Source organism: Takifugu rubripes, chromosome 7, assembly GCF_901000725.2.
Source record: "Takifugu rubripes chromosome 7, fTakRub1.2, whole genome shotgun sequence".
Taxonomy (NCBI): Eukaryota; Metazoa; Chordata; class Actinopteri; order Tetraodontiformes; family Tetraodontidae; genus Takifugu; species Takifugu rubripes.
The window spans coordinates 16,430,803-16,451,598 of record NC_042291.1 but is presented as its reverse complement, the minus strand read 5'-3'; the positions used below and the strand labels follow the sequence as shown (position 1 = coordinate 16,451,598).

Sequence of the window (20,796 nt, the reverse complement as noted above, 5' to 3'; positions counted from 1 at the left end):
TCTGTCACATGAAGGACCAAGCCTCATTTTCTAATCTTCCTTTCATGTGCTACTTGACCACGAATGTGCATTTCCCTCATGGAGCCTGCATACGTACCAGCTGTTAGGAAACTCACACTGCTGTGTGTGTGTGTGTGTGTGTGTGTGTGTGTGTGTGTGTGTGTGTGTGTGTGTGTGTGTGCTGGTGCAGAGTTAAGTGAAGCATGCTGACCAAAGAGAGCTTCAGGGTACGTAGGTAACACCAAGATAATCAGAGCCCACGGACTATCATTACGAGTAGTTGTTATCCAGACAGCATTGTGTGTGTGTGTGTGTGTGGGTGTGTGTGCGTGTGCGTGGGTGTGTGTCACCCACACCCACACCCCCCTCTTATTATGCTTATTACACAGACTGGCTGGGCTGATTTGGCTCTGGGAACAGGCTGTTGCTCCTTTTTCAGTCTTCAACCGTCCTTTTCTCTTTATCCAATATCTCTATCTCTCATCAACCCCCCCACTACACCCCCACTACCCCCCCCCCCACCTTTTTTTAATCTCAACTCTCTCCATGCACATTGCACTCCTCTCTGTGGGGAGAGGGAGGAGGGAGACAGCAAGTGAGACAGAGAGACGGGACAGGACTGTTGAAAGGATTGTTTACGCCCGGCACAGAGCAGCATGTCATTTCTGCTGTGGGGGAGACACTCAGGAGGGGACAGAGCGGAGGGGACGGAGAAGCTGGGACGGAGCGGAGGGGACGGAGAATCCGGGACGAAGCAGAGGGGACGGAGAAGCTGGGACGAAGCAGAGGGGACGGAGAAGCTGGGACGGTGCGGAGGGGACGAAGCTGGGACGGGGCGGAGGGGACGGAGAAGCTGGGACGGGGCGGAGGGGACGGAGAATCCGGGACGAAGCAGAGGGGACGGAGAAGCTGGGACGGAGCGGAGGGGACGAAGCTGGGACGGGGCGGAGGGGACGGAGAATCCGGGATGAAGCAGAGGGGACGGAGAAGCTGGGACGGAGCGGAGGGGACGAAGCTGGGACGGGGCGGAGGGGACGGAGAAGCTGGGACGGGGCGGAGGGGACGGAGAATCCGGGACGAAGCAGAGGGGACGGAGAAGCTGGGACGAAGCAGAGGGGACGGAGAAGCTGGGACGGTGCGGAGGGGACGAAGCTGGGACGGGGCGGAGGGGACGGAGAAGCTGGGACGGTGCGGAGGGGACGAAGCTGGGACGAAGCGGAGGGGACGGAGAATCCGGGACGAAGCAGAGGGGACGGAGAAGCTGGGACGGAGCGGAGGGGACGAAGCTGGGACGGGGCGGAGGGGACGGAGAATCCGGGACGAAGCAGAGGGGACGGAGAAGCTGGGACGGAGCGGAGGGGACGAAGCTGGGACGGGGCGGAGGGGACGGAGAAGCTGGGACGGGGCGGAGGGGACGGAGAAGCTGGGACGGGGCGGAGGGGACGGAGAAGCTGGGACGGAGCAGAGGGGACAGAGAAGCTGGGACGGAGCGGAGGGGACGGAGAATCCGGGACGAAGCAGAGGGGACAGAGAAGCTGGGACGGAGCGGAGGGGACAGAGAAGCTGGGACGGAGCGGAGGGGACGGAGCTGGGACGGAGCGGCAGGAAGTTGAGCAGAAGTGCAACCACAACAGGACGGTGATCAGATTAGCTGAAGACACAAATCAAATATGGCCACTGCAAATGAGAAGTGCAGAGGCAGAATAACCCCCCCCCATCAGAATAACCCCCCCCCCCCCATCTGAGCTGTTTATTTGGTTCTGCTCACTGTGTCCAGTGAGCAGAACCAAATCTAAAAAGGTTATAAAGCTCCAGAGCAAATAGTGAAAACAAAAGAATGCTAACGAGCGTCCTACGAGCACACGACGCTCATTTGTGGAATCCTGGTTGGCAACTGAAGCCGTGTTTCGAGCGTGTGGTCACCTATTCTCTGTAAATGCCCCCCCCCCCCCCCCCCCCCGAGCCGTCAGACCGTCTGACAGTCTTTGAAGAGCATTTGAACTCACTTCAAAAGAGAAGAAAGAGATTCTTTGAGCGCATGTGTTCAGCTGCCTGCTGAACTCCACTCAGACGCACCAGCAGCTCCGTATCTTAACGCACCCAAGTGCCCCCGAACCCTCAGAATTCATTCTCAAGCAGGACATGAAGGTTTAGCCGACTTCCTGTTTAACCAGAGCGGAAGGTTGGAAACAAATCAAACGGGCTTCACCGCTACGTTTGGGTCAGTGGTGCCCCAAAACAACACGATTAACGCAAAGACAATCCCAACAATAAATAACAATAAGTTATTTATAGGCCCAAAGCCTGTTGTTCAGAATAACTGGGAATAAACAGCCTTCTTACACACATAGTTACACATAGTTACACATAGTTACAGATGTCAACCAACGTTAAACCAATGTTGTGTGTGTGTGTGTGTGTGTGTGTGTGTGTGCGTGTGTTTACAGGCTGTGCCTTGCCCATTGTTGGGCTGTAAATAGGCGCCGACTGTGACAGGAAGTCGGGATTACAATACTCCCCATGAGCCTTGTGTTTATTTTCTGCCTCTGTCGTCAGCACTGGCTGTTACAAACACGTCCCGGCCAGATCCTTCTCCACACACACACACACACACACACACACACACACACACACACACACACACACACAGGGGTGTTGTAATTGTACACACGCGGGTGCTTTGTGGAGATGGTTTGACAAGTGTTTACAGACTTAAAAAGGAAATGAAATGTGTCGGGGGGGTGGGGGGGGGGGCTGAGGACAATCTCTGATAAGGCGATGTGTCACGTGCTCTGTACAGTCACTACGTGCACTGGGTTTGTGTGTTTTTGGGGACCGCATGTGTGTATGTTAAAGGTCACGTCTGATTAGGCCGTCACATGCTCACGTGCGCTCCAGCTCTCTCTAGCATGCGCATTCATGCCCCCCACCAAATAAAAGCTTCATTCAGACAAAGACAATAACGTGCACACAATGTCCATGTGCACTGAACATGTCCATGACGCAGACAAACGCAGGGTGATGAGACCCAAAGACTCACACGGCGAGTGTGGGGGGGTCGTGGGTGGCTCCTGTGGGGGGGTCGCGCTCCTGTGTGGAGGCCAGTCAGCTCAGCTGGCGGCGGCGTGCACGTGTGTCGCAGCAGCTTCCTGCCGTCGGCTTTGAAGATGTGATGACTGAGGTTTTTCTGAATGTTTCGGCGCTCCAGATGAAACATTTCACAGAAGAATCGGTCCCGATTCTGAGCAGATTAAACTCAACCCACATTTCTACGAAAACCTTCGCTCCGTTCCAGCTGTGGTCGCCGTTCCAGCTGTGGTCGCCCATCAGTTGAATGAATGTTGGTCATGAAGCGAGCGCTGCATGTGTGCACGCGTGTGCACGCCTCTCCGTACAATGGTGCGTTTGAGTATGTGAATGTGCACATGTGCTGTGTTGTTAATCTTTGCCAGCTGTGCACGGCAGCCCCTCTGACCTCTGACCTCTGTGTGGTGGAGCCTCTAAGGGTTCCTGACTGGGGGGGGGGGGGGGGGGGGCAGCTCCAGGAGCTGGGACCTCTTAGCGTAATTACACTGATTAACACAGGAGTCTGCAGCCACTGATTGGCACCAGGTTCCACGTTGGGCTACGACTACGTGTGTTTCCCCCTCAGCACAAAGACGAAATCCTCGGATTTTAATTAGCAGCCTGACGTTAGATAGAAACATCGTTAAGATGATGGAACAAAGGAAAAGGAGGAAAAGAGGAAAAGGAGGAAAAGGAGGAAAAGGAGGAAAAGGAGGTGCGAATCTGGAGGGAGTGGATCAAAGGTCAAACACATGACTTATTTACGGTAAGAAGGAAAACCAAAGCCTCATTCAGGCTCCATGTAAACATCAACACACACACACACACACGTAAGCAACCAGTCTGAGCGTAATCCTCTCAGCGGAAAGAGGAATATCTCAGCAGACACACACACACAGAGACACACACACACAGAAACACACACAGAGGCACACACACACACACACACACACAGACAGACACACACATACACACACACACAATAGGGCCGTGCTGATAAAAGGGAATTTCCATGCCAGACAGGAAAGTCTAAGATCACTGAAGTAAAAATAATAATTACAAAGGCTTTTGGAAAACAAATTCCTTTGCAACGATGTGTGTGTGTGTGTGTGTGTGTGTGTGTGTGTGTGTGTGTGTGTGTGTGTGTGTGTGTGTGTGTGTGTGTGTGTGTGTGTGTGAGTGCTAATTGCCCCAGCGGCGCCCATTATGGGCAGACTGGGGTTCTCCCCATTCGCAGGGCGAGAGGCTGTTTTTGAGCCGTTCTCTCCAGGTGAGCCACACCTGTGCCCAGGTGTGGCTCACCTGTGTCTTTACCCCGTTACTCTTTAGTGGCATTAATGCTACAGCACTCATGCCCACCTCTTTAAGGGCTGAGCATCACCTCGCTACAGGTTGTCCGAGGACACAAACGCAGGAGAGGGAAACCTCGTTTGTGGAAGAAACGCTGCTAAAAATGCTGCTAATCAGCTCTGGAGGCCATCAGAGGGCAAAGTTATATAGGAGCGCTTACTGCAGCCTAAGCACCAAATCAGGAGGACAGATATGCTATAAATACACAGCCTTACAACAATTATCCCCATCTTTATCCTCCCCGATTCGGGAATTCCATTTATATAACAAGCGTGCACACATTAGGAGTCCTCGTTACAGTTCAGTGTCCCAACATGATCCCATATATCGACATTATCTTAATCTCACTATTATAACTGAGCATACACAAAGTGTCTCACTGCACTAAATGCAGCCATTAACCTCATGTAAAAGCCTCTCTGATGTTCTTCTGAGTGCTCACAAAAGCTCCACCAACTGAAAGAAGCTTTATAAAGGTTTTTTTTTTTTTTTTTTTTTAGATGTGGGTTGTTTTTTATTTCGGTTTCGGTGAAGAAGAGTGTTCTTTTTCCCTACTCAAGTCCTTGAAGATGTAGGTCTAAATACCAGACAGGAGGTGAAAAACAAGACCAAACAGGAGAGTTATGTTGAAAGATAACGTGGACAGGAGGACAGACAGAGCGGAGCAAGGATCCATCTGCATCCAGGGTCACAACCAGGGCCGGGAGGCCTGAACCAGCAGGAGGATCGAGCTGTATCTGAAAATGATCGTTTCTAGAGGAGCGTGAAGACGCCACAGTGTCGCCGCTGTGTTCAACATTCACAATTATAGAAAGAAAAGCTGTAAACGTCCTTAGTTCTTCATGATAGTTTCATGTTTGTGATCCAGGACGGAGCAAAGACACTCCGGTCAAACGGGCCGTACCTCAGCGCTCTGCTCAGCTTATCGTAGTTCATCTGGGGTTTGCACTTGCGGGCGCCCCACAGCCGGGCCACTTCATCCGGGTCCTTGATGACGAACTCGCCGTAATCCCCCTGCCAGGCGATGACATCGTGGTATTCTTCTTTCCTGAGCAGTTCCAGAATGAAATGCCACAGCTGGATCTGCCTCGATCCAGGACTTGACTCGGGCTTGTAGGCCCACTCCGGAAAGGCAAAACCTGCCACAGAGATAAAGGAAGAGAGGGTTAGATCCTAAATGATGGAGAAAGACGACATCTGAAGGAGAATCAACCCTTGTAGGTGCTTCCACCCGTCACTGTGGGCACGTTCTTTCTGTAGATTCCCACTAGAACCAGATTTAACCACCTCCAATCCTGCATTTCCCCCCCACGTGGCAGTGGTTCGGGACAGGAAGCAGACTGAAGACACGAGCGCGAGTGTGGCGGTGCGCGTCAGACCTTTGCACCTGTCCTCCATCTCTTTCCTCTGGTGTCACTCTTTCCTACGACAACATGAGAGTCACCTCTTCTGTCTGTGCCTCCGCGTCCCTCCACCCTCCGCTCAGAGCCAGACTGTGGGTGTGCTGACGAGTGTTCTCTTAAGCAGGGGAGTCCAAATGTTCAAGTCTGAAGGAGTTTATGTTCCAGCGAGCGCCTTTCGAAATGTTTGTGCAACTCTCCTACTAACATTCTGTTGCCGCCACGGTCAAGAAAATGTGACACGACGGAGCAAAATAGAGGATTGTGGTGCAGCTCCTCCAAATATAGACGGGGTTCTACAGTTACCGTCTTAGATGCAGTCACAGATCTGAATATCCATTTCCAGCTCTGCTGCAGTACGTTTCTGCACAATATGGATTTTTGCTGCCCGGACTGCAGGAGCCTGTTTGGAGCGCCAACATCCCATCATCAGCGGCATCGCAGCAGCATGTTCTGACCTCCGATAAAAGACCGGCTCATATATTCTTCGGAGGAAATGATTCCACGCTTGTGTTGCAGCAACGCCTGGATTCCCCCCCCCAGGACCAATAAAGGCCTCCCCACCCTCCCCTTATATAATGGTCGTCCACAGACGGCGTTTGCAGCGCGTTTAGCTGCAGCGGAGGAAACGAGAGGGGCAGGGTCGGAGATTAACAAGTCATCATCTCAAATCACGAGATTATGGATCTGTCGGTGGATTTGCTGGACGAGGGCCGGCGGCAGATTCAGAGGCCTGCTAATCTCTGCAGCGCTGGGCTTCTTCTGACCGTTTGGCGAGCGCCTAATGTGCAACGCTCGTCTGCCGGCCATCGGTGGGGATGGGAATAATGGTTTCATAAATGATCTGCTGAAAGGAGGAGTGTCAGGAAAGTCCCACGAAACATCCCTCCATCTTTCAACATGTGCAGATATAAGATGAAACTGAGGCCTTTACGTTCCAGTGTGGAACATTAAAGTTACGGCAAACAGCAGGAGGCTAAAGTCCACGCCGAGGCCGTTAGGGCCAACACGTTCCAAGGTTACTGGTTTTTATGCCTCAAACAATAATGGGCGATAAACCCATGATAAAAAATGATGGTAAATGATAAAGCGGCGCGTTCGGCAACTTTCTGAAGCTGTTTACGTAGGTAGACGTTATCATGTGGTCTTTAGTTTCCCTTTCTCTTCGCACCCTCCTACTCTTGCATCACACCCCACATTAATTAGCATTACAGAGCAGCCAACGGGGCAATCGGGGGCAGACAGTGGAGCAAGAACACACTTTAAGAAACCAAGTCTGAGTTTAAAATAAGCAAAACTTTCCCTAACTAACCAACTAACTAACCCTAACCCTGTGAACTGCCGGTGCTTTAGTGAAGCTGCATGTGGTCAGAAACAGACGTCCAGCTTTAATTACAAAGGATAATGATGCATTTAGGCGTGTAGAGGGTTCAAGACAACCTGCTGAAGGTCACCCAGAGCATCAGAACGGGACAGAAAAGGGATTTAAGTGGGTGTGAAGGTGGCCTGGTCTGAGGATTCCAGCAGATCTTATAGTAACAAGAGTAACTCAAATAACCAGTCGTTACGACCGAGGAAGGCAGAACAACGTCTCTGAAAGAACAAGGTGTGGAAGCAGGAAGACCACAGGCAGCCGATCCTGGCTCATCGGAACTGGACCAAAGATTTCCTGGTCTGAAGAGTCTCGCTTTCAGATGGTCGGGTCAGAATCACGGCGTGCACCATGGAAGCACGGGTCCATCCTGCCTCGTACCAAACCTTCAGGCTGGTGGCAGCATGTTGGCGTGGGGAATATTTTCCTACTGCCTTTTTATCGGGATGAGGCCGTTCTGATCCACTATCGGGTCGTGATACCAACTTCATTTCTGAACCATCTTGCTGAATTCTTGACCCACAGGTTGGTTCTGTGTCTGTTGTCTGATTCAATAACTCCACAGGTGATTCCTGCTGGAGTGTCTCTAGACGCACCGTCTCACAGCGTGTAGCCAAGCAGCTAGCACGTTAGCACTGAGCAGCACTGCTGCTAGCGAACCTTTCAACAAACGTCCGCTGTGTGTACGCTCAAAACAACATGCAATACATACATACATATACCTGCCTGTAGGTTATTACAGCCTCATATAAAATCAACAACAATAATGATAAATCATACGCAGCTATTGGAACGGCGGCAGCAGATATCGTGAGTATCCGATCGGAAGTGAGAAAATGGGGATTATCGCTGCGTCGACATTCACATCGTAGATGCAAAGCCGACAAATCTGCAGCAACTGTGCGATTGAACCGCGTCAACGTGGACCAAAATCTCTGAGGAACGTTCCCAACACCTCGTTGAAAGTATTCCGTGAAGAATTAAGGGTGTCCTAAAGGCAAAAGGGGTCGGACCTTTTACTAGCGAGGTGTACCCAATAAAGTGGCCGCTGAGTGAGAGGCCATTTTTACAGACTGTTATCGGCATTTAGCAGCAGAGAATATTCTAAACAAATATCTTAAGAGATGAATCACCTGCATCAGTGTGTTTATGTGCTATCATGTTACCTTCACTGTGTGTGAGAGTGTGTGTGAGGGACGGAGAGAGAGAGAGAGAGAGAGAGAGGTGGGTATGGGCGGGAGAAATGTGAGCAAGAGCAGGTGTCTGGTGTCTTTGTCCCGCTACACACCCAGTGTCCAGCACCGACCCACCAGATGAGCTGGAACACGTGCTGAACATCCGTGCATGGACGGATGGATGAGCTGACAAATGCACACACACCCTTTAGAACTCCTGATGGGAAAACTTGTTTGGAATCTGCGCACGGCCAGAGGAGCACGAGGAGCAGGGCCAGAGGAGCAGGGCCAGAGGAGCACGAGGAGCAGGGCCAGAGGAGCAGGGCCAGAGGAGCACGAGGAGCAGGGCCAGAGGAGCACGAGGAGCAGGGCCAGAGGAGCACGAGGAGCAGGGCCAGAGGAGCAGGGCCAGAGGAGCAGGGCCAGAGGAGCAGGGCAGAGGAGCAGGGCCAGAGGAGCAGGGCCAGAGGAGCAGGGCCTCCCTGCCATACTTAACCTCCTTGACCTCAAATCTGCCTCTCTTTCACTCTGCTCCACACTTACATGCCCGTCTCCCAAGGGACACACAGATATCCATTACAGGCACGCATGCAGCCTTTCTAGCGTGCACACACACACACACACACACACAGACACACACACACACAGACACAGACACACACACACACACAGCATCAATAATGCAGTGACCTGTATGGCAGGTTGATGATAGGAGGTGCACCTAATCTCTGCCCTGGGACACCAGAGAGTGCAAGTGCTCCAAGAGATGTGAGCTGACTCAGGTGGTGAAAAGTGATGCAACAGGGGTGTGTGTGTGTATGTGTGTGTGTTGTGTGTGTGTGTGTGTGTGTGTGGGGGGGGGGGGGGTCAAAGGAAACAAAAGTGGGAAGGGAGTCAGAGAGACAATGGCGAGTGTGGGAGAGGATGGGGGGGTTAAGAGAGGGATGAGGTCATAGCTCGTCTGGTAGTCTGTTGTCATCCAGATCAGATTGCTCCCCCGTCCCCTCTTCCATCTCCTGCCCCCCCCCCACCCGCCGCCTTCGCTCCAGGAGTGCGGATGCCTCTTTTCCTCTGTGATCTTGGTGGCAGACGACCGACGCTGCTGCTATTCCGACTATGTGGAGTCAAACAATGACCTCCGATCACAAATAGCAGCAGAGCACCGAGAACACACGTGACGGTTGAAGCTGCTCGTGAGGACGTTCGGGGGGGGGGGGGGGGGCGTTACCCCCCAAGGAAGCAACAGCTTTTAGTTACACTGGTAAAAGACGGATGGACGTGTGTGTGGGTCGGGACAGTGAGATCACTATCCGCTGGCTATAAAAGCAGAATTATTAAGTAATGTGGAGTATTTGCCTACATGTCAATAATTCAAACATACACAAGCTAGACTTCAATAAGTAAAAGGGCCCGAAGCAGTGAGCTCCAAGAAAAGACACGAGACCAGCAGCTCGTGGGAATAATGGAAGACTTTAAGGGCGAGACGGAGAAAGCAAGAGTAGGAGAGAGCAGGAGAGAGCTGGGGGGTGTCAAAGGAGGGGGGTAATCAGAGCACAGAGCCCTGAACCTGAACGGGTCGCAGCAAGGACCGATTAACGATGCAGCAGGACAAGGGGACGAGACTTGGGGACAGAGAGGCAGGGACATGGGAAGAGACAAGATGATGGCAGGAATCACTGGAGTGAAGGTTGAACTGGTCGGCATTTCAACTGTTCTCAGAGGTCATGTTGCATTTTCCATAAGCTTCTTCTCCCCTATAGCTGGAGTGCAGAGGGCGCAGGAGGAACAGAGTGCTCTGTGGCCTTCCAGGGTCCAAAAATAGCCCCGCACACACTTACACACACTGGGGTTATTGTTCAACTGCACAGCAAAAGAGTGAGAAGACGTAACATGGATGGACGGGAGCAGGAGGGTGGAGGGAGGGAGGAGGAACACCAAGGAACACCAAGGCAGGGAGGGAACAAATGGACCAGAGGCTGAAGAGAACAGGACATCAGCCGAGTGGCTGCGTCTCCGTGCGTCTCCGTGCGCTTCTGTCCTTCCAGGGAACAGACGGATGTGTTTTCCAGGAAACGGGAGGGGAGGAGCGAGCTCGGGGGAATGGGCTGCTGGGATGTTCTCCATTAAGACCACCAGCTTTAAATCTGCTGCATCAGCTCAGCACGTTAGTCTGATGACGGCACAATTATTGCCTGTTCATCCCATAATAATCAGTGTGCGCGCTCTGTCAAAGGCCACGAGGCGTGCGCACGTAAAGAGAAAACCTCCCATAAGCCTCAGCAGGAAATCACAGTGAAGGTTTTGATTTAGTAAAACGTGTCCGGTCAAAATACAACAGGCAGACGGGGATTAAAGCACCAGTATTCCCAGTATTCCCAGTATTTGATCAACTGGGAGACTCGACTGTGATGTGCACAGTCCCCAGCAGCACCAAAGGAAGTCCACGTGCACAGGCCCAAGGTCCAGAGCCGGTGGCGCTGGCGAGAGCTAATGTGGGCTGGACCACATTGTGTGTAATTACATGCATAAACAACAGGCCTGCAGGGAGCCCATGTGTTTGTGTGGTCGTGCACGCTCCCCAGAGTCTGTTAACAAGAGCAAAATAATATTGTGTCAGTGGGAGAGCTGTCCCTTGCTCTCAGGGTGCTGTTAGGTATATTTACTTTTCCCCAAGTGCCCCCCGGCTCCCAGGGCGTCGGGGTCTCTCCAGACAGCTTCCCGGGGGGGGGGGCTCCTCCCACGCACAAATGAAGAAACAGTGTGTTTGTAAATGCAGCGGGAACCAACCACATTAAGAGAGGAGATGGTCTTTTTAAAGATGGACGAGATCAAGAAAAATCCCTTTATAGGAAATAACGCAGCGGAGGCCTTTTACACTGGTCACATGTCATGGTCACATGTCCACTCATGGTAGCATGTCATGTTCGCATGTCCACAGTCATGGTCGCATGTCCACAGTCATGGTAGCATGTCCACTCATGGTAGCATGTCCACAGTCATGGTCGCATGTCATGGTCGCATGTCCACAGTCATGGTCGCATGTCCACAGTCATGGTCGCATGTCCACAGTCATGGTCACATGTCATGGTTGCATGGTCACATGTCATGGTCACATGTCCACAGTCATGGTCGCATGTCCACAGTCATGGTCGCATGTCCACAGTCATGGTCGCATGTCCACTCATGGTCGCATGTCATGTTCGCATGTCCACAGTCATGGTCGCATGTCCACTCATGGTCGCATGTCATGTTCGCATGTCCACAGTCATGGTCGCATGTCCACAGTCATGTTCGCATGTCCACAGTCATGGTCGCATGTCCACTCATGGTCGCATGTCCACAGTCATGGTAGCATGTCCACTCATGGTCGCATGTCCACAGTCATGGTCGCATGTCCACAGTCATGGTCGCATGTCCACTCATGGTCGCATGAGTGGCTCCCATGCAGGCTCCCTTGCAGGCTCCCTTGCAGGCTCCCATGCAGGCTCCCTTGCAGGCTCCCTTGCAGGCTCCCTTGCAGGCCCCCTTGCAGGGCTCCCATGCAGGCTCCCTTGCAGGCTCCCATGCAGGCTCCCATGCAGGCTCCCTTGCAGGCTCCCTTGCAGGCCCCCTTGCAGGCTCCCATGCAGGCTCCCATGCAGGCTCCCATGCAGGCTCCCATGCAGGCTCCCATGCAGGCTCCCTTGCAGGGCTCCTTGCAGGCTCCCTTGCAGGCTCCTTGCAGGCCCCCTTGCAGGGCTCCTTGCAGGCTCCCTTGCAGGCTCCTTGCAGGCCCCCTTGCAGGGCTCCTTGCAGGCTCCCTTGCAGGCCCCCTTGCAGGGCTCCTTGCAGGCTCCTTGCAGGCTCCTTGCAGGCCCCCTTGCAGGGCTCCTTGCAGGCTCCCTTGCAGGCCCCCTTGCAGGGCTCCTTGCAGGCTCCTTGCAGGCTCCTTGCAGGCCCCCTTGCAGGCTCCCATGCAGGCTCCCTTGCAGGCCCCCTTATCTTCTGTGCACGCCATCGCTGGCGCTCGCAGGCTGCTGTTAAAGCACTTCACCATCCAACAGTTTTGCAGAGAGGAGCCAGCTGACACTTGACCCCTGGTTCAACAACACGTTGCCCACACTCACCGTTTCCTGCACGAGTGCCTTTGAGTGTGAGCACACCCCTAAATGTAGGAGTGCAAAGGGCATTATCTCCCCGTGCACCGGACGCGATCTACGGCGTCGATTTAAGAGCGTGAAAAGTCGAGCTTGAGGATTCAAAGCTAAGGACGCACCAACACGATTCCTACTTCTAAATGAGCTGTGTCAGGTGTTGACTGGACCCGACCTGTCAGGGAACCGCCCATCAACTGGAGCCTAAAATACACCTGTGTGAGACACCTGCAGGGCTCAAGGAAATGAAATCAAGCCAACCTGTTTGATCATCCTGGTGTGTGTGTGTGTGTGTGTGTGTGTGTGCGTGTGTGTGTGTGTGTGTGTGTGTGTGCGCGTGTGTGTGTGGCCTTTATCACGTACGTTGATGCGTGCACCAAACATGCGCAGTAAAAGAGCCTTTCTGTGATAGCAGCACCCGGTGACCTGTGCCCTGTGAATCAATGTTCATCAGGACTGATTGGACTCTCCGTACCTGCGTTCCGATATCACTTCTCAGCCACACACTCGCTGCTGCTGCCGTGTGTTTGTGAGATAATTGGAAGGCGTCGCCACACTTGAGCAAAAATAGAATTCCAAGGATCATTACCGCTCACTTGAGATGTGTCTAAGAAAAGGTGGTAGATGTTGGTTGTTTCCTGAAATACGCCATCAAACAGGATGTTGCTGCACCCTCACAGGGTTCTGACCCACACAGGGTTCTGACCCACACACAGGGTTCTGACCCCCATAGGGTTCTGACCCCCATAGGGTTCTGACCCACACACAGGGTTCTGACCCGCACACAGGGTTCTGACCCCCATAGAGTTCTGACCCTCACACAGGGTTCTGACCCCCACAGGGTTCTGACCCACACACAGGGTTCTGACCCCACACAGGGTTCTGACCCACACACAGGGTTCTGACCCCCATAGGGTTCTGACCCCCATAGAGTTCTGACCCCCATAGAGTTCTGACCCTCACACAGGGTTCTGACCCTCACACAGGGTTCTGACCCCCATAGAGTTCTGAGCCTCACACAGGGTTCTGACCCCCACAGGGTTCTGACCCCCACAGGGTTCTGACCCGCCGGCCCGAGTGCCTGTTCAGTTCTAAACCTTCAAATGAATCAATTCTGGAGGAACATAATAAAAATGGTGAGAATTTGAAAAGGTAAAACCACACCGAGCGTTTTAGGCGTGCACCACAACATAGCAACCCCCCCCCCCCCCCCCCCCCCACACACACACACACGGTGCCCGGCTGCTGTCCATAACAACAGCTACACTCTGTGTTTATCTTTATTTGTGTGAATGTGAGTGTCAGCATGGACACGCACACAGTCTCCTAGCAACCAGACACTTAACGCCTAAAAATAACTCCTCCAGAAATGAACAGAAAAAAAAAAAAAAAAGCATAAATGTGCAATTAATGTGTTCAGCCTGGAACAGAGACACATATAGGTAATAGAATGGGAGGAGGAGGAGGAGGAGGAGGAGGAGGAGGAGGAGGAGAGCTAACGCGGGCCAGGCTAGCATCAGCCAGCAACAGGTCGCACACATGATCCCGGTTCTGGTCTCGTGTCCACTGAGCTCGTCTCAGAACAGAAACATCCCCACGGTCTTTAAAATCAACAGTCAGCCATCCACAGCAGCCAGCCCCCCCCCCCCCCCCCGTCTGGTTCTGACAGCCTCTTGTGGCCAATGCTTTCCTCAACTCCTCTAAACTTTGGGTCGGGAAAACCTCGGAGGAGTCTTGTGGACGACATGAAAGACGAGCGCCGTGCAGGTCCAGAGAGAGCAGCTCCTGTCTGAGACGGACACATTCCGCAGCGGATCAACATTCTAGGTGTGTGAGGGCCGGACACCTGACCCCCCTCCTGGGTCCCTGCTGGTCGCCCTCAGCACCGCACGGTAGAGGCGTTTCTGCTGAGATGCTTCTGCTACAACAGCAATGGAAGCCACAGATTATTTATTTATTTAACGGTACCTTCAGGCTCAGCTGCCATTTACAGTCGTCCTGTTAGACAGAATCTAACCAAATCTAGTAGACGAGGACAACAGAAGATTATCCCAGGCTCCTTTGCATTGTCAGTAATGTTTACTAGAAGAAATAGTAAGACTTCCTTTTAATGTCCAGATTTTAGTGCATGTGTGATTAAATATTCCAGGTTTGGGATATTCCAATGCACTTCTGTGCATACCTCCAACTGGAAGCCTGTGCATGTTTGTGCCGTTTGTTATGAGCCGTGCACTGTTGTTCAAACGGGAGGTGAGCGTGAAAAAGCCTCTGGGGAATCATGTTTTTCTCTGCCAGCTCCGGGAGTGATAACGGCTTCCATTTGGAAGGTATTTATAGTGTTGTCACATACAGGAACCCACAGCGATTCCTCATAAAAAGGGAAACAACGTGCACGTTCTATACAGAGACGTGAACACGGAACACAGCAACCCCCCCAGAACCTGCTGCCATGCAACAAACAGAACTGCAGGCTAACTCACCTGTAAGCTAGGTAATAATGGGCAGAGCTAAATGGGACTTAAGGGTGACCAGGGGGCGGGTAGACGGGTATTTGAGGCGTCCCCTGGTGAGGAGTGAGCAGGGGACGCCATCAGCTCGCTGCTGCTGTTGTTCTTCACACCTTCCTGCTGCACATTTGTAACCATGTACAACAGCTCGGAGACAACGTGCTAATAGATGGATAATTACACGCCAAGCTTGAAACGGCAGGTTCAACAGTATAAACTAGAAACGAGATTAAATCATTTATCAGAAGCTCTCGGGATTTACTACTTTCTAAAAGATTTTATATAAAACCTATGACATTGAATCCAAAAGAGTAAAGCTTTAATTACACATAATTAATGTCGTGCTGGTCATAACAATAGTAAACAATAGTAAAGCTATTTTATGACGTAAAATATGCATTTGTTTACCTACCAGCTCTGACATGTGCTGAGGATTATTCAGAAATACACACGAATGATGACGACAACATTGTGCAGGAGGCGTTTGTGTAAATGTGCACAATGAGGTTAGTTTCACACGTGGGGAACTAATACGCAATTAGGCTTCTTTAAAAGCCATCAAAGGCCCCGCTCGTTATCTGCTGACTCAGCAGAGCGGCGACGCCACCAAGGTTCCAGCACGTTGTGTCTTTAATTCATAACGCATCAGCTTTAGGTGGGTCCACAACACAACGCTGGCGTGGCGTCAGACCTTTACGGTGCCGCCGCTCTGCCCTCACCTGCATCACAGCGAGATGTTCCGTGCAGCACGCCGGGCTGCTCCGGGGGGCGGGGGGGACGGGCTGCTCCGGGGGACGGGGGGGCGGGGGGCAGAATGCAGCCATTTATGCTTGTGTGTATGTTTACCCATCGTAAACAGGGACACATGCGATGCCACCACCTGTCACCACTTTCTCCTTCTCCCCATCAGCCAGCCTCCCCTCTTCTACCCCCCCCCCCATTTCTATGACCTTGTCTTGAGTCCACTGGCCTTCCTGGCGTCTCTCTCTCCTCCTCCTCCTCCTCAGCACTCGCCCCAGCTCGTTAAGCACGTCTCCTAAAGCTGATTAAGCAGTGTTGATCTCCATTACGCAACGCTGGCGTTGGTGCAGCGACTTTGCCGTCCGGCAGCATATTGTTTGTATGTGCGTGCACGTGGGTGACTGAGAGGAATCACAGGAGCACATTTCAGTTCAGTGGACACTGTCATGAGCGTGCACGCATTTCTGACGTGCACAAAGCAACAGTGCAGCCTGCATCCCTGCGTTACATTAGCAGCAACAGAACGTATTCATTTGTTCTTCCTGGAGGCGACCGTGTGTGTGTGTGTGTGTGTGTGTGTGCGTGTGTGTGTGTGTGTGTGTGTGGGGGGGGGCAAAATTTGTACACGCACATAATGAGCTGAATGTGTAAAAAAAATGTCAGTGTGGTGATGCTGAAGTCTAGACTGCATTAATTGGTGGACAGAGTAAGTTAATGAGGCGGAGCACATGGATGGGGGGGGGGGGAAAGGTCGGGTCAAGCCCCTGTTCTCCGGGCTTCTGCGCTCGGCCTCATGGGAAAGATTAGAATCCTCTGCTGGAGCAAATAAAGCTGCACGTTATGCAAGAGAGCGAGAGAGTGAGGCAGAAGCGGCCGATGATGATGATGTAACTGGAGAGAAGAGCAAAATCTCGAAGGGAAGGACAGGAGAGCAACCGGGAAGAGTGGGCGGTGAAGACCTGAAGCACGGGTCGTGACGGCGCCGCCAGACGAGCCCGACCATCTCAGCCTGGTGCACGCTGCGCATCCTCCCGTGCACTACCGTGCCAGTCGCCCATCAGAACAATGGAACTCATCCACCCAACAAAGAAATGAGCTCAGCAGTGAGCAGACAGCTGTAACTACTGGCACGGACCGGTCCGCTTAGCTCGCCCAGTCTCCTTCTCCCCGCCCCCCCCCCCCCCCCACACACACACACACACACACGCATGCACACACACCCTCCCAGGATGTACCACTTGATGTGTATCGATATGCCAGTTTAATTGTCCTAGGACCTATAAATAAAACACACCCGGAGCAGAAGTGTTCCGGTTCAGATCCAGCCCGGGTCGTTCCGTGAGGCGTTTGCACGCTCGTCCCGAGCCTCCTCGTTCCCGCTACTGTCAACGTGCACGCGCAGAAGTGCCCCGGGTGTGAGCTAAAGTCGAGTGTGCCCCCCAATCGACTGGTGACCTGCAAGTGTCACCGCGCCTCTCGCCAGGCGACCGCAGGGAAAACCTCAGCAGCCATGTGACCCCGACGAGAAATAAGTGTTAAAGTTAAACATCTGCATGCAGCTCGCTGTGGAAAAGGGTGGAAAAAGGGTGGAAAAGGCTGGAAAAGGGTGGAAAAAGGGTGGAAAAGGCTGGAAAAAGGGTGGAAAAGGGTGGAAAAAGGGTGGAAAAAGGGAGAAAAAGGCTGGAAAAAGGGTGGAAAGGCTGGAAAAGGGTGGAAAAGGGTGGAAAAAGGGAGGAAAAGGCTGGAAAAAGGGTGGAAAAAGGGAGGAAAAGGCTGGAAAAGGGTGGAAAAAGGGTGGAAAAGGCTGGAAAAAGGGTGGAAAAAGGGTGGAAAAAGGGAGGAAAAGGCTGGAAAAAGGGTGGAAAGGCTGGAAAAGGGTGGAAAAAGGGAGGAAAAGGCTGGAAAAAGGGTGGAAAAAGGGTGGAAAAGGCCGTCTGATAGCTGCAGCAGAAGCAGCCACCACAAAGAACCTGATAAAAGAGCTGATATCTGTTAAATATCGTTAAATATCATTAAATATCGTTGATATCGTTAAATATCGTTGATATCATTACAACAGGACCGGCCAGGCCACATCACCGATGCTTAGAAGGCCACAGAGATAAACGCGCAATGTTTGATGTTGTTTTGGTAAAATCAGTCGATTCAAAAAAACAACAGATGTCCGGATAGAGAGAAAAAGGAAGGAAGTGAGCAAAAAGACACATGAATACACTCGGGGAAGGAAGTGAGCTCAAACAGCTCAAATCTGCAGAGACAGTGAGAACTGTAATTTATCCCCATCAACGTTACATAAGAACACACAGACACACACACACACACACACACAGACAGACAGACACACACACACACAGACACACACACACAGACAGACAGACAGACAGACAGACACACACACACACACACACACACACACACACACACACACACATACACACACACACAGACACACACACACAGACAGACAGACACACACACACAGACACACACACACACACACACACACAGACACACACACACAGACACACAGACAGACAGACAGACAGACACACACACAGATTAGCGTTGCATGGTAAAACATCAGGCACCACCTCGGTGTTCCAGAGCTTTTGCCTGTGCATGTGTGTGTGAACACATGGGGACGGGCTTGTGGGTGCACGTTAACAACGTACAGGGAAGACCTCTCAGTTACACAGAGGGGGTTTAATCACAAAACCGTCAGCTGGAAGGACGAGTTATACAAAATGAGCATCCATCCCATCTGCTCCAAAAGGTAAAGGTGAGAAAGGTTCAGGTAGAGACCCTCCCACCAGAGCAGGTCCTGCCCTCCCCATTCTGATCTGATGAACAAAGCTAATGTAAGAAGAGCAGGTTCCAGGTGACACATGGTGCAGAATCTGCACCTTGCTGCCACACCTTAGATCCTCCAGGGAAACGTGGTCACGCATTCACGTTGCTGACATCAGTGACTCACACACACACATTCCCACATACACCTCTGCACTCGCTAACCTCAGGGAGGAAGAGGAAGCACAGCTAATGCCGGCCAGACAAAAACACCAACACCCACACGCTAACGTTGGCGAGGCTAGCTGTGTGACTGGATACGTGTGTGAAACACCCATAACTTACTTTAAACTGATCTATATCCTTCATTAAAATGTTCCCCCAACACCAATTCATAGGTTGTCTTTTCTTTAGCTCAAGGACATTTAGATCGCGTGCGTTCCATTTCTACGTAACATATTATGTAAAATAGATTAACATTTAGTAAATAGGAACATCCCAGCATAAAAGCAAAACAAATGAGCCGCTAATATCTGAATGAGCAAAAACTAACGGCTTGATAATATCTAAGGTGCTAACGTCACTCAATATGAACCCATTTACTTATGTTGCGCTATAAACCAATTCTATTAATGATCAACATCCTTAAGATGAACTCATACACAAATGTCATTTTAAGTTAATTCCATATGATTTAGTGTCATAAGTCTTCAGATAAGTCTTCCAGCTCCCCATAAAAACGTCGTAAAGGTCGTTGCTCTTTGCTCCAGAGTGTTTAACGTTCTCCACTCGGAAGCCTGTTGCTTTGATCCCTGTTTCCCTCTCTCACCGGCTACAATCAAGCTAGCTGCTCTTTTCATCAAAAGCCATAATCTCTGAAAAAACAATCACTGGCTGTACGTACAGTAGGCCAGCGTGTGTGTGTGTGTGTGGGTGTGTGTGTGTGTGTTCAACCACATGCAACTGCCTGGATGTTACATAATTTCACTGGGTGACATCTGATGCTAAAAATGGACATGGATAAAGTATTATGACCGAGGGTAAGATGACTGCTGGGCTGTGCTGCTTTAGCAGCAGCATCGTGCACACACACAACATCGTGCACACACACACAACATCGTGCACACACAGGCCACCACAACCTTGATGTCAACACACCGCCATTTTTCTCTATAGCATCTAAATTTTGAATTAGACAAAGCACATTTTCTCCCAATTAAACCTTTAAATTGTGTGGAGATATTAGTTCAAGGACGTGTGGAGGACGTGATCCACTAATGGCACCGAAGATATTGGATAGTAACGTGTGCACGTGAGGATATACTGCACGATGTGGAGGACTAATGGCCGACGTTTTCATGAAACTTTTATCACGTTTCTTTACTATAAATACCTTTCCAATGATCCGATGCATTATTCAGATGCTCCTCGGCCTGCACACAGACACACAAGAACCCGACACACCTGGAGACCCGGATCACCAGAACTGGGAGCTGGATCTCCTTTTAACCCGTGAAGGATCCTCATTTCGCTTCTCCGCGCTTTTATAAATCTGAGCTCCGTGCTACAGGAAACACACAAACGTGATGGATGCCTTCATGGAGAGGTCGTGGAACAAATCAGCTTGTAGGTAAAGCAGAGACAGAAGAGGGAGAGAGGAAAGGAGACAGAAGAGGGAGCGAGGAGGAAAGGAGACAGAAGAGGGAGCGAGGAGGGAAAGGAGACAGAAGAGGGAGCGAGGAGGGAAAGGAGACAGAAGAGGGAGCGAGGAGGGAAAGGAGACAGAAGAGGGAGCGAGGAGGGAAGGAGACAGAAGAGGGAGAGAGGAGGAAAGGGAGAAGGCTAATGGAAGAGGAGCCGCCACTGGGGTATTAGCCCGTGGATTGGTGACACAGGGAGGATAGTGAGAAGGAGGGAGAGGACGCTGGGTTGAAAGGGTCAATCGATGCCTAAAAAGGTTTCACTCACAGCATCTGTGGGTGCACACACACACACACACACACACACACACACACACACACACACACACACACACCACACACACACACACACACACTCGCCTGTTTCCAGGGAAAACACTATCGCTCTATCCCGCGCACACATCTGCCTTCAAAGTCGAGCAAATAACCGGCCAATCCCGAACGAGGAAGACGGATTTGTAGTCTCTTCTTCACTTTTCCATTTCTCAAGTCCGTGTAAAAACGCCCGGAAATCTAAGTGGGATCGTCTGGAAGGATAGAAGAGGCCCAGAAAAGGCAGAGGACG

The 20,796-nt window shown here is 51.6% G+C and overlaps 1 protein-coding gene across 1 annotated transcript in view; it reads right to left on the bottom strand.

Annotated features, from left to right (window-relative positions):
- Nucleotides 1–20,796, bottom strand: part of erfl3 (Ets2 repressor factor like 3) — a 33,758-nt gene that overhangs the window by 5,694 nt on the left and 7,268 nt on the right. Inside the window, exon 2 of the mRNA XM_011605965.2 lies at nt 5,321–5,555. Within this exon, the coding sequence (XP_011604267.1) occupies nt 5,321–5,555 (235 nt within the window). The remainder of the gene's footprint in view (nt 1–5,320; nt 5,556–20,796) is intronic.